Below are 12,671 nucleotides of genomic sequence, written 5' to 3'. Positions count from 1 at the left end.
AATGATCACTGCAATAAGTCTAGGTAACATCTATCACCATACATAGTTAATTTTTTCCTTGTGATGAGAACTTTTGAGATTTACTCTCTTAACGACTTTCAAATATGCAGTATAATATTATTAACTAATGTCATCATGGTGGACATTCTATCCCTGTGACTTGTTTATTTTACAACAGGATATTTGTACCTTTTGCCTCCTTGGTTCATCTCACCATCCCCCAGCCCTCCACGTTCGCCTCTTGCAACCACCAGTCTGTTCTCTGTATCGATGAGTTTGGTTTGGGTTGTGCTTTTTTTGGATTCCACACTTAAGTGAAATCATACGGTATTTGTTGTTCTGTCTGACTTATGCCAGTTAGCATAATACCCTCAGCATCCATCCTTGTTGTTGAAAATGGCAATATTTTCTTCCATTTTTATGGCTGAATAATATTGCAGAAGAGGAACTGCTGGATCATATGGTAGTTCTGTTTTTATTTTTTTGAGGACCCTCCATACTGTTTTCCATAGCAGCTGCACCAATTTACGTTCCCACCAATGTTACGGGAGAAGCTCCCAGAAACTTGGTTCTTCTGGCCAACACAGTAAAGAATCCCAGGCCAGCGAGCCTACTAATGTGCAAGCAAGGTTTATTAATGCTGAGTTCTAATAGGACATCAAAGCAAGGGTGGTTAGAGCAGGGGTGGCAAAAGTAGGGTGGCCAGAGGCTGAGTGGCCAGCACCCGGATGGCCAGGGGCCAGGTGGCTAGAAGCCAGGTGGCCAAAAGGGGTAGCCAAGGGCTTCCCCACAGCCAGAGGCCTGCTGGCCAAGGGTCCCCCATGTGGCAAGAGAGCCACGAGGCCAAGAGAGGAGAGTCCTTTGTTCTGAGGACTTATATAATTGGTGGGGTGGGGGTGAAGAAGTCACATTTTGATTGGCGGGTAAAAGTAGTGCTAGCTTTCCAGGGGAGACGTGACCACCTAAACGTAGGTATGGGTGGGAGTCTGTTAGCTGAAATCTTTATCTTGCTCCAGACTCTATTTGCTTATTTTGTAGATGTGACAGGAAGCAGTTAACTAAAATTGTCTTATGGGTTTTTTTTTCCTTTAGGCACTGTAGTCCCCTACCCCTTCTCTCTTCCAGGCCTTGGGATGAATACAAAGTCTCAAGGTTTTCCTTTTACCAGCTAGTGGAGATGATACACACAGACTTTCAAGGGTGCCCCCCACCCTCCTACAGTATCACAATTTCACTTGTTCCAGCTGCCTGCCGGCCTTGTCACACCACACTCAGGATTACTGGGTCAACATGTGAGCTTCTGCTTTTAGCTTCCTGTATTAAGTTCTTTGCTAGATTGTCATGGTGAGGGCCCTGCCTTTATTTCCCCTCCGGCCACTCATTCCACCGTAATACCAACAGTGCACAAGGGTTCCCTTTTCTTTACATCCTGGCCAACACTTGTGATTTCTTGTCTTTTTGATAATAGCCATTCTAACGTGGGTGAGACGATGTCTCATTGTGGTTTTGATGTGCATTTCCCTGATGATGAGTAATTTGAGCTTTTCATCTGTATGTCCTCTTTGGAAAAAAGTGTCTACTTAGGTCCTCTGCCCATTTTTTAACCAGATTGTTCAGTTTTGGTTGTTGAGTTATGTGAGTTCTTTATATGTTTTAGATATTAACTCCTTGCCGGATAAATGATTTGCAAACATTTTCTCCCATTCAGTAGGTCGCCTTTTTATTGTATTGATGGTTTCCTTTGCTGTGCAGAAGTACTTCAGTTTGATGTAGTCCCACAAGTTGATTTTTGCTTCTGTTGCCTTAGCTTTTGGTGTTGAATCCAAAAAATTGCCAAGATCAGTGTCAAGGAGCTTACTGCCTATGTTTCCCTGTTGTATATTCTTGGCTCCTTTATTGAAAATTAATTGACTGTGTATGCATGGGTTTATGTCTGGGCTGTCCATTCTGTTTCATTGATGTATGTATCTGCTTTTGCGCCAATCTATACTGTTTTGATTACTATAGCTTTGTTATGTAGTTTGAAATCAAGGAGTATGATGCCTCCAGCTTTGATCTTTCTTCTTTCTCAGGATTTAAACTTTTCTAAACCTCAGGAAATTTCAGATATATTGTACCATGGATAAAATATTTTCACTATTATAATATTGTCCTCACAAATACTGCAGTGTTGGCGTGTCACCAGCTTTAAGACTCACATCACTTGGAGCTGTGTAATGTACATCTGCTTCCATCTTACAACACTCACTGAAAACAAGGTCTACTTCCACATTCATTTTTAAAAATGGGAAATTCACTTAACTGAAAACAACTCTTATTTTTCATTTCCTTTTATTTTGATTGGAATGTCAAAGTCAACTTCCAAAGGCAAAACTCTATTTAAATGCAAGCTTAATTAACAACAACAGAAAAATCTGCCGTGTGCCAATGAATTTCCTCATATCATCTCAGCATATGCCATCCCTGCAGAGAGAAAAAAATAAACTGAACCCCAAAGAGCACATTTGGATCATACAAGTGTACTTAGAAGCTTTCAAGATAAAGATGATAGTTTTACCTGAGAGTAGAGTTGAAAACAATTTTTAAAAACTGGAATGAATTTCTGGGTAAAATGAGAGAAAAGAAGAAAGAGAAAAAAAAGGAAAGATAAAAGAAATAAGAATGACAGTGACTCAAGGGAACAGGAAGTATTTATAACATCCTTATAATTTTAGACTTTCTATTTCAATTCCTCCAAACAGACAAGAAAAGGAAACCCAGAGTGTGTGTGGTTTCCTAACATCAAAACACTCCCAAAGGAGACTTCCTTGACAAGGGGAATGGTGATTATCAACTTATGTGAAAATACTGTCTAACAAAGAGAACAAAATTACATTTCATGCAAAAGTTTGATAAAGAAATCCAAAAAATGTGGCAAATGAAGCCGAGAAGTGTTATCCCACGTTCAAGGAAAGGCCAACTTCAACCCAGAGGCCTGGGCCACTCTGCACCCCACCCCCACTTACACTGCGACCCAATTTTCTAAAAGGTCTGCATTAGTTAGGACTCGCTAATCGCAACTCTATGTAGCCTGACCACAGAAAGGAATGTGTTGCCACCATAGAGGGACCTTGCATGGAGCCCAAATACGTGGGGTGGCTGAGCACCGGGAGGGTCAGACCGAGCCCTTGAAAGCCACCTGCAGCCTCTCCACCTCTTGTCCCACCTTCTCTCTCCAGCGTCTGCTCCATGCTCTCTCTTGCTGCAGAGTGCTTTTCTCTGCCGTTCAGTTCACATGGAACGACAGAGCTCCTTGGAGCTCCCACATTTTACATGTCATACTGCAGTGTCCACAGCAATAGTGTGCTCTGACCCAGTTTAAAAACTCAGGAGAAGAACCTACTAGTCAGACGGATTTGGGGGCCCGCCATGGGTCAGTCAACCATAGCCGTAGGTTGGGTTACATGGTACTAACGTGAAGAGGCATTTTATCAAAACTTTTACTTTACCTTTGGGTAAAGGGGAGAGGCGGCTGGCAATTCCCAGAAGAAAGAGAGATGGAATATAATTCCCTAAAATGAGAGGGGGAGAAAGCTTTTTCTGAGAAATCAAAACAACAGATGTTTACAAATAATTTTTTATTTTCTTCTGTCCCATGAGATTGAGTACTTAAAAGACTGTGTCCCTTGTATTTAGCAGAGGCACAAAAATGAACACTCAGTAAATGCTTCTTGTCAGATGGAGTGATTTTCTGCCCACCTGTGACAGCCCATGAAGAAATGCCTCGTAGCATTCATCAAACCCCTCAACCAGTAACTTTCTCTCCTGATGAGTAGGACTGACCTGGTGGTGTTCCCAGGTAGTTCAGTCCTTACGAAGAGACTGTGTTTCCCCTGATCCTGATTTGCCTCTTCAGAAAAGTGACCCTAAGCAAACACCATTAAATAAAAACTATAGACTGGTAATGCTGTAAGAGACCTTTGGGTCCGTGTTGCCCAAACCCCTCATTTTACAGATGAGCGCTTTATCAGACAAGGAACTAGTGACAGAGCCGGGACTAACCCCCAGGTCTGCTGATTCTCAGATCTTTTCGTAAGTTAGCATGTGTTCTTCATGCCCCTCGGCTGTCTCAACAAATGACTGCCATACATACCAGCAACGCCAGGGATGGTGCCCAGGTATCTGAGGCTTTCAGTCCAGTTTTAATCAGCCCCAAAGGGGCTGTTACCTCTTCAGTTCAGTCTTTTATGTTGAACCGCTTTGTTTTTCATTCCAGGAAAAGGAGGCCTGGGTTTTAACCACCGCACAACCAACCAGCTCTCCTGAAAGCAGGATCATCTCTTCCTGGCAGAGCCCTGGGCATCCTGGAACTTGCGCAAAGACATGCCGACACGGTGCTGGGTGTTGTTTTGTTCAGTGTGCTTGTCGATTGGGGTTTGCCTTCTTATTCTGTGTTATACTTTGTTATTCCTCATGGCACACCTTCTTATGTTTCCGTTCTTAAATATGCCTGTATTTTCTATATAAAAATATGTTAAATAGATGCTGCTCCATCTCACAAAGTGTACATACTCTGCTGTCTGTTGGGAAAGTTCCTGGTACACATTTTTATTCAGTTACTTAATATGATGTTTCAATTAAAATATATTTTGCTACTAAATAATATTTTGCTGGGTAGTGCCATTTTGTGAGATAACCACAGAACGATGAAGAGGACTAGCGATTTCCATCCACACTTCTGGCATAATATAGGATCACGTGTAGTGTACCAAGATACTACAATAAAAAAGATGCCTTCCTTCTAGTTCCATCTTCTTTACAGTATGTGTAACAGTGAAGGTCTCCTTTTGCTTAATCAGAGAATAACTACCAAATCTCCAACCCTTCACATGGCATGCTTGCCTGGTGCTGACATTAGCCTGGCCGATTCCTTTCCCAACGTCTAGAAAGCCACGGGCACCAACTTAATGGTTGTCGGGGGGGGGACATAATGACCATGGCCTGCAATACAAAGCCTTGCCCTTCCTTCTCACATCTGGAATAAAAAAATGCTAGAACTGGAAGATGTTTAACAGAGTCCTTTCTGGTTCATAAGCCCACAACTCACTGCTTTGGGAGAAAAGCAATCGCAAATAGGAGGACAGGAAAAGGGAGGGGAAAGGGCAAATGGGACAAGTTCCCTAGAACTCAGCTCCTGGTCCATCTGCCAAAAGAACTGAAGCTACCCAGGGGTGAGCTAAGCTTCCACCCAGTCCTGATACGCCAAGGTTGCGGGTTCGATCTCCGCTCAGGGCACATACAGGAATCAAGAATCTACTAATGAATGAATAAATAAGTGGAACAACAAATCAATGCTTCTCTCTCTCTCTCTCTGCCTCTCTCTCTCCCCCTCCCCCTCTCTCTCAAATCAATAAGTTAAAAAATTTTAAATAATTATAAAATGTTAAAGACTCACAAAAGAAAGAAATATATTTGACTGCAAAAAATGTGGAAACTTCTCTAACAAGTCAAGAGTGAACATAAACTGAATACTAAAGCCAAGTAAAAACATACATGACAAAATGGGATTCTAAAATGTTATGATTTAATGGATAACCATAAAAAATATTTTGTTTTGGGGAGAGATACCAACAAGCAATTCACAAAAGAATATAGACAGAAAATGAGCTGTCTCACTCATCACAAAACACATGCAAAATAATGTGCTGTAAATTCTGGCCTACCAAGTCGGCCAAGGTTTCAGGGGCAGTGCTTGTGTTAGTGATAATATGGATTTGGCTGTTCGATGACGTCATGGTTTTGAACTTCTGTAGGAAATTTAAACTCATGCAGCCTTTCTTCAAAGCAATGGTCAACATGTATCATAAACTTTAAAAGTATATTTGCCTATCTTCCATAATTCTTTCCTGAGAAACAATCCCATTTTTTAAAAAGTCTGATTCAGAGGAAAATATTTATGCACACAAGAACACCATCACAGCATTTTTAATATTAAAAATCAGTAACAACTTCCATGACTTAAAATCCTGGAATTGGTTATGGAATTCATGGTATATTTATAGAATTAGGTACTGTGAAGCCATTAAATATTACATATACAAAGAGTTTTAATAATCTGAAAAAGCATTATAGCATAATGTTCCATGGAAAATAGTATATTGCCAAGAAGCAATGAAAACAATATATACTGTGTTTCTAGTGGACTCCCAATTGCCCAGAATGTGCATATGCAATATGAATAGAAATTCACCAACCTTTGTTAATAATAATTTTCCCTAGGACATGGAGCTATGGGTGACTTTTATCTTTTATCCAAATTTCCCCTTTATTTCTGACCTATTTTCAATTAAATGAATTATTTTTATATTCATATATACACTTTCATATTTATAAAAAGTAACACTTAATTCAGTAAAGTTAATTGAAGTAAAAGCCCCACTTAATGCACATACCATCTTTCTGTTTCCTCTAGTTAATCTGGCATAACCATTGACATGTATTGTGTCAGTTTAAAGATCTTTCCTCTGTATAGTTTTGCTTAAAGACTCCTCTGAAAGAAGAGTTCCAGTCAAGATGAATGAATATGAGTTCAGTGTAAAAACAGAAGCTGTCACCAAGAGGAAGTGTCCATAAAATTTGAGCCACCTGTGTACACAGGATGATCAAATTAAGAAATCTAACAAATGACCGAAACTATCGGTGTATTTTGACAGTATATCCTAGTGCTTTATGCTGCAGGCTAAAAGAAGGACACTTACAATATCTGCAACTTACTAGCCAAGTTCCATCAGAATTAGTTTCTTCTGCTTCCTTAACAACCAGCATAGCAGCAGCAATACTGTTTGGTTTATTTTAGGGATTAGAGCTGCTTACTCATGCTTCCCTCCTAACTCTGACCTTAAGGCAGTAACAACTTCAGATCTTTATTGCCCCTAATTATCTTACCAACCAGCCACTCAAGGTAGCCTGGACCCAAAGTGTAGACTTGGATGAAACCTGAAAGAAAGGATCGTTTTGACGATAATGAAAAGCTGCAAACATATTGTCGGGCTGCCTGTCTTCGGTTGGTACTGCTGCTCCACGGTCCCAGCTGCCAAAGTCAGCAGGCAAAGCCATGTAATGTATAGGATCCTCGGCAGGTTACATCTGGGCTTTTAAGTTCTATAAAATAAACCAAGTTACTTTAAAGAGACTCACAGAGATCTAGGCTGTGTGGGCATCTGTAGGTGACCACAGTCCCCTTCTCTGAAGGAAATGCTGATCACACCACCCTCTCCTCAGAGGAACCATTTCTAGGGTGTTGGCTCCACCCTCCTAAGCCCTGACCTGTCTGATCACCCACCCAGTCCTCGCCCTTCTGAATCACAAATCCTTTCGTCACGTCCACTGGACCTCTCACTTTCCCAGCACGGTGTTCCAGCTAGTGTATGCTTTTACAAGTTAAAAGTGTGTCTAATCAGCCAGTGGAATAAAAAGTGCAAACTGACAAAGTAGGAAAGCCTGAAAGAATGGATTTAGGTGAAGGTCCCACAAAAAGTAGCAAAAACTATTTGCGTGCATTTCTCAAGTATATACTATGTTCTTCCAAAGACTCTGGATTTTTTTTAATTGAGAATCTACAGACTATGTTGTCAAAGGGGAAATAGTCTCAAGCTCTTTTTTGCACACCTTATAGTTTGTATTCTGCTTTGTAATTTAAAGTGTATGTTCTCCTACATTGCCTCATAAAGTTGTGAGACTTGAAAGTTTTGTGGATGCCTAACAGAGACCAATGGCTGTATAAACATAGGTGTCCCTTCTCTGCTCAGCCCTTCCCCAGCCCGTCTCCACTAATTCTGCAAAGCTCTTGCTTTGCATTTAAGAACATTGAGTTGCAAAGAAGCAGAACCTACAAAATCTAGAGATGACTTTCCCAACACCTGAAGCCCAAGGCTAGGGTCCAGAGTAGGCTGATTAGCCACAGCACATGTTCTGGGAAGCAAACCCTCGTGAGAATGTGGCATTTTCAACCCCAAGTAAGCTTTAGGGCTATGGTTATTATTACAAGCTATGTTTCTGACATTTGCAAAAGAAAATGTTTCTAATGACAAGGAACCTTTGTTGTTTTTTTGAGTCCCACCAAGTAACTTCAGGCTATGTTTAAAGGACAGCCCAGAATTGTTCTGTAAGCCATAATTGCAACATTGAGAGGAGCTGATGACGAATGTCTTCAGTTCTCTGAATATCCACACTCTCATCTTGAGGCCTTTACACAAGGCATTTCCTTTACCCATGTCACTTTCCTCTACCCCTCACCTAGTTCTCACCTAACCCCGCCATCGTAACACCATCCCCACACTTTTCTTTCTGCTCTGTGTTCCTGACTTCTCACATGCTCCTGACTTTATTCTAAACCCCCCTTTCCTGTCTCCACCCAAAGATCACCTTATATGAAACACAGCAAAAGTGAGCTCTGCCCTTCCTCATTCCAAGATTCATTCCAGTCAGTAATGCCAGGTAGAAGAACAGGCAAACCAATATGGACATTCAACTGCAGAGTGAATATCCTCTGTGTATGGTGTATTGAGATTCAGAAAGAGCAGCAATGGGTTAGTTATATCCCAAAGTTCTCTTACACACACACAAACACACACACACCGCCCCTTACCTTTTTATCCCTATCAATTCATGACCTTGATCATAAGCCACTGCCCAGCTTTCTACACTTGGACCTTAAGTAGACCCAAAATACGGAATGAAACCCAGGAAGGAGCCTATAACATGTCATTGTAAAAATATACTTGAATAGGGTAGGCTCTTGGGTGCTCAGGTGGCTCCCACTAGAGTAAAAGGTGGAGCGGGCACTGAGCTCTGGTGGGTCCCTCACTGCGCAGGTTGCCAAGATGATCAAACTGTGGTAAGCTCAGCAAGCGGAACAAGGGAGGCAACAGGAGGGCACACTGACTCATTTGCATCCTTGATCTCAGGTATGTCCTTACACCTCTACTGTTTTGCTAGTTGTATAATAAACTGAAGGAAAGACAAATGTGTGCAAGTCACAGTCATCCTTCCCCCCAGTCTCTGTGGCCTGGTCTAGATGAATTTCCCATCTAGCCGAGCTTCAGGTCTAGTTGAACTTCTGGTCTACCATCAGAAACCCCCCTCTAAAACATACCCCAGAACTTTCCCCAAGGTGAAACAAACTAGAAGTTCTGCTGTGGGGGGCCTCCGCCCGCAGCCCCCCCGCTGCCCCTCAACCACCACGGACGAGAATAAGTCTACCAACACGTGATCTGCTTAGGGAGGAAAGGTGGCTGATCTCTCAAAGGAGAAGGGCCAAGAGCCTTTTTCCTCAATGGGGCTTTTATTGGGTTCAGTTTGCACAGGAATACAGGTAAAGTTCATCAATCATTGTCAGGCAGTAAGGATCAAACAATAGATAACATTCAAAGAACTAGGAGGGCTTATTCTGAGTCAGGGTGAGTTAGCTAAAGGGCCATAAAACTTTGAAGAACAAACTCATTTCATGCTTGGACTCTTATCAGAAAACTGAGGACATTCTTAGCAAAACAGGTTTCACAGGATTTTATGCATTCTTTCTTAGGCCTGATCGCCCCGGGGAACCACCCTTTCCAGCTCAGGGTTGCACCACCCTCTGTCATTGTTTCAGGTTTAAGTCAGACGGGAAGTAAGGCAGCCGAGAGATTAGGAGATAGAATAAGGACTCAGGCTATGTCAAAGCCGAGGGGCAAGGGTCCATCACCCCCTTTCTCCATAGCCCCTCAAGTCCTTCCCTGAGGGCCCCCTCATGACCATGCATATCTTAGGTCATCCCTCCCTTGAAGAATCTTACCCATCATTGGCTAACTGGTCATGCACTGGGGGCCAGGAAGTGTGAAGGAAAGGGGGCAGAGGCAGCGCCCCTGCCAGGGAGATAAGCTTTGTCTCCTTAGTGGTTTAGGGGGATTACAGCTTCTGAAACCAGGCAGGGCAGTTCCCAACATTCTGCTTCATACTGTGTTTATTTAATGTGCTTTCTATTTTAATACAGTTTCCATACAATCCCTATCATTTAAAGATCTAGAACCAAGACAACCAGGTGAGAAGTGCACATAGGACAAACCAGAATGGGACATTTAACTCTTCCTATTCCTGCTGTTCCTTGTTCCCTCCCTTATAGTTAAAAATGTGTAAGCCATCTCAGACGGTTCCACCTGGTTTCTCTCCTCATTCCACCTGCTGACATACAGCACACTTTAGTTTACAAACTCGACTCCTTCTAGATGTACTGCTAAACTTGATGCCCTCCCGCTTCCTATCCAGTAGACAGCCCTTCCAATTTCCAGCTGCCCAGCACTTGCGTCTCCACTGCAGTTCTGAGTTTGGCCCATAGCAAAGTGTCCCATCTACCTCCCTCCCTCCCTCCTTCCTTAAAGACAGGGTTTTTTCTTATTTATCAGTGTACCCTTGGTGATACTGGCCATAGAGCAGATGCTCAAAAAATACTAAGGAAAGAATGAGATAAAGATGGGTGCGAGAAAGAAAGTTTTTATACAACATAACAAAACAGCATTTAGGGGAATCCCCAGGAATATAATATCATGAACCTATAATAGTTTGAATAACATATCAGTGTGCAGAAGAAATGTGAAAGATAAGAATGATGCTGATTACCTGGAAGGCAGGGTTGGTTCAGAAGGCCGTAACTACGTATTGCTGTGCTGATGAGGTCCGGAAAGGTACTTGGTAGTGGTGAATTACTTTGGTCAGAGAAACAGACTGAAATAGCATCCAAAAGGTACCTGCACAGCCTTCCTTTGCACAATGACATACTGTGTCTCTGCATTTCAGCGTTCATGGATTTGTGCAGCCCGCTGCCTCCCTGGTACGGGCCACATGCTGCTCCATGCCCATCACTGCCAGGGGTTTGTTTCCAATCTGCTTTGTGACTTTAACCTTGTAAATAAAGCTATACTTTATGTGTGGTCTATAAAAACTCTTCATTTTGTTATTATTCCTGAACAACCTAAATCGCTCCTTTAAAGGGTATGGAGCCTTTGCAAATATGCCAGACCAGAACTCAGAGGGAAAACTATCTCTATTCCATACAAAAGAAGCAAAAGTTCTTTGGTTAAAATCATACTGATTGCTCAGGAGAAATGCGACATAGACTGGTGAATCTTTGTCATTGTTCATTACATTGGTTGGTATAACGGCATTTTGATTATTTTTTAAGAGCTGGTATATTTAGCTAGTCATACTGAAGTATTGACTACTGAAATGATATGAATGCTTGGATTGATCTCAAATGCTCCTTTACAAAAAGGTGGGGGTGGAGGAAAGGGAGGCAGGTATCGCTAAGGCAAGAACAGCATAGTGCTGATTAGGACTGAAACTGAGCGAGGGATACTAGGGGGGTTATTACACGATACTATCTATTTTGGGGGTGTGTTTGAAATTTTCTGCAGCCAAAACATTGGTTAATATCTAAAGAACCTGTGTTGGGTACCCATGAACCTCGGAGTGAATGCACTGCTGCTCACCCCACGAGCAGGCAAATGCACGGTATCTTGGAAACCCAGGACATGAAATTACAGAACAGTAAGGTGTGTCTCTTCTTAGAAAGAAAATGTAATGGACCCAGTCATGCTAGTTTTCTTATTAATATGTAAGAACCCTGAACGTAATTGCTTCATCCTCTGGGCTCCATAGCACTTTGTACACATCTCTATTCAAGTACTTTTGCTCCGTGTCATAGCCAGTGTGTGTGTGTGTGTGTGTGTGTGTGAGAATCTCCTTAATGGAAAGATTTATTTCTTATTTATGGGTGCAGCGATTAAAAGCACAGGCTTGGGAATTGAACCTCCCACATCCAGTTCCCGGCTTCCAGCTTAGAAGCCACGTGAGTTGGACAAGAATGCTTTACTTTCCTCATCTACATAACAGAAGCAACAGCAGGACCTGCTCCTGTTGTTGCTGTGAGGATTCAGCATTCTCACAAAGAGGTAGGTGCGCACACCACTTACTGATCAGTCCATTTTTCCCAATTAAGTGCATTTCCTTGTGTGCCCCATGGGACTGTAACTCAGGCTTTTTTATTCCTGACCCCGTATTCGGTTCAGGCAAGTAGGCTAGACTGGAGGAAACCTCATAACAATACGGAAAGACAAGCCCTTCCGAGGAAAGTACAGACATTAGCTCAGTGTTTCATTGCTGATGCTCAACAGGTGAGTGGGATCTTATGGGTCTGATGCCTTTCATGAAGCAGGAACAAGATGGAGGGACCGCACTGTCAAGCACTTGGAACTGGAGTTGAAGAACACTGTTATCCTTGGCTTGTTGTGTGCTACACCATCAACTTTCCAAGACAATCAATGTCTCTATACCCAACCACCGAGTGCTCCTGCTACCAGCACACTACCAGTGACCTTCTCCACTTAGTTCTACTGGCTCGGTGTTCAGGACTCTGGTCCGGGTATTCGAATAAGGTCTTGAGGATGAATGAAGTCTTAGCATTGGTTGCCTCACCATATCCTGGGATATAATAGTGTTCAGGTAGCAGTTAAAGTTAGACCTAAACATAAACCATGATATTCAACAGAGTTAGGATATTCAACATGTTTCATTCATCATATATATATATTTTTTTATTTTAACATTTCTGAAGTGGGAATGCATTTTACAATGTCATGGCATAGTATAATTGGCCATTT

The 12,671-nt window shown here is 42.2% G+C and overlaps 1 protein-coding gene across 1 annotated transcript in view; it reads left to right on the top strand.

Moving 5' to 3' along the window:
• SVEP1 (sushi, von Willebrand factor type A, EGF and pentraxin domain containing 1) overlaps nt 1–4,642 on the top strand; it is a 161,474-nt gene extending 156,832 nt beyond the window's left edge. Inside the window, exon 48 of the mRNA XM_045840312.1 lies at nt 4,256–4,642. Within this exon, the coding sequence (XP_045696268.1) occupies nt 4,256–4,277 (22 nt within the window). The 3' untranslated portion in view covers nt 4,278–4,642. The remainder of the gene's footprint in view (nt 1–4,255) is intronic.
• The last annotated feature ends 8,029 nt before the right edge of the window (nt 4,643–12,671 follow it).

Source organism: Phyllostomus hastatus, unplaced genomic scaffold (assembly GCF_019186645.2).
Source record: "Phyllostomus hastatus isolate PE091 unplaced genomic scaffold, TTU_PhHast_1.1 phas_contig_34, whole genome shotgun sequence".
Classification (NCBI taxonomy): Eukaryota; Metazoa; Chordata; class Mammalia; order Chiroptera; family Phyllostomidae; genus Phyllostomus; species Phyllostomus hastatus.
This window is presented reverse-complemented; position numbering and strand designations above follow the sequence as displayed.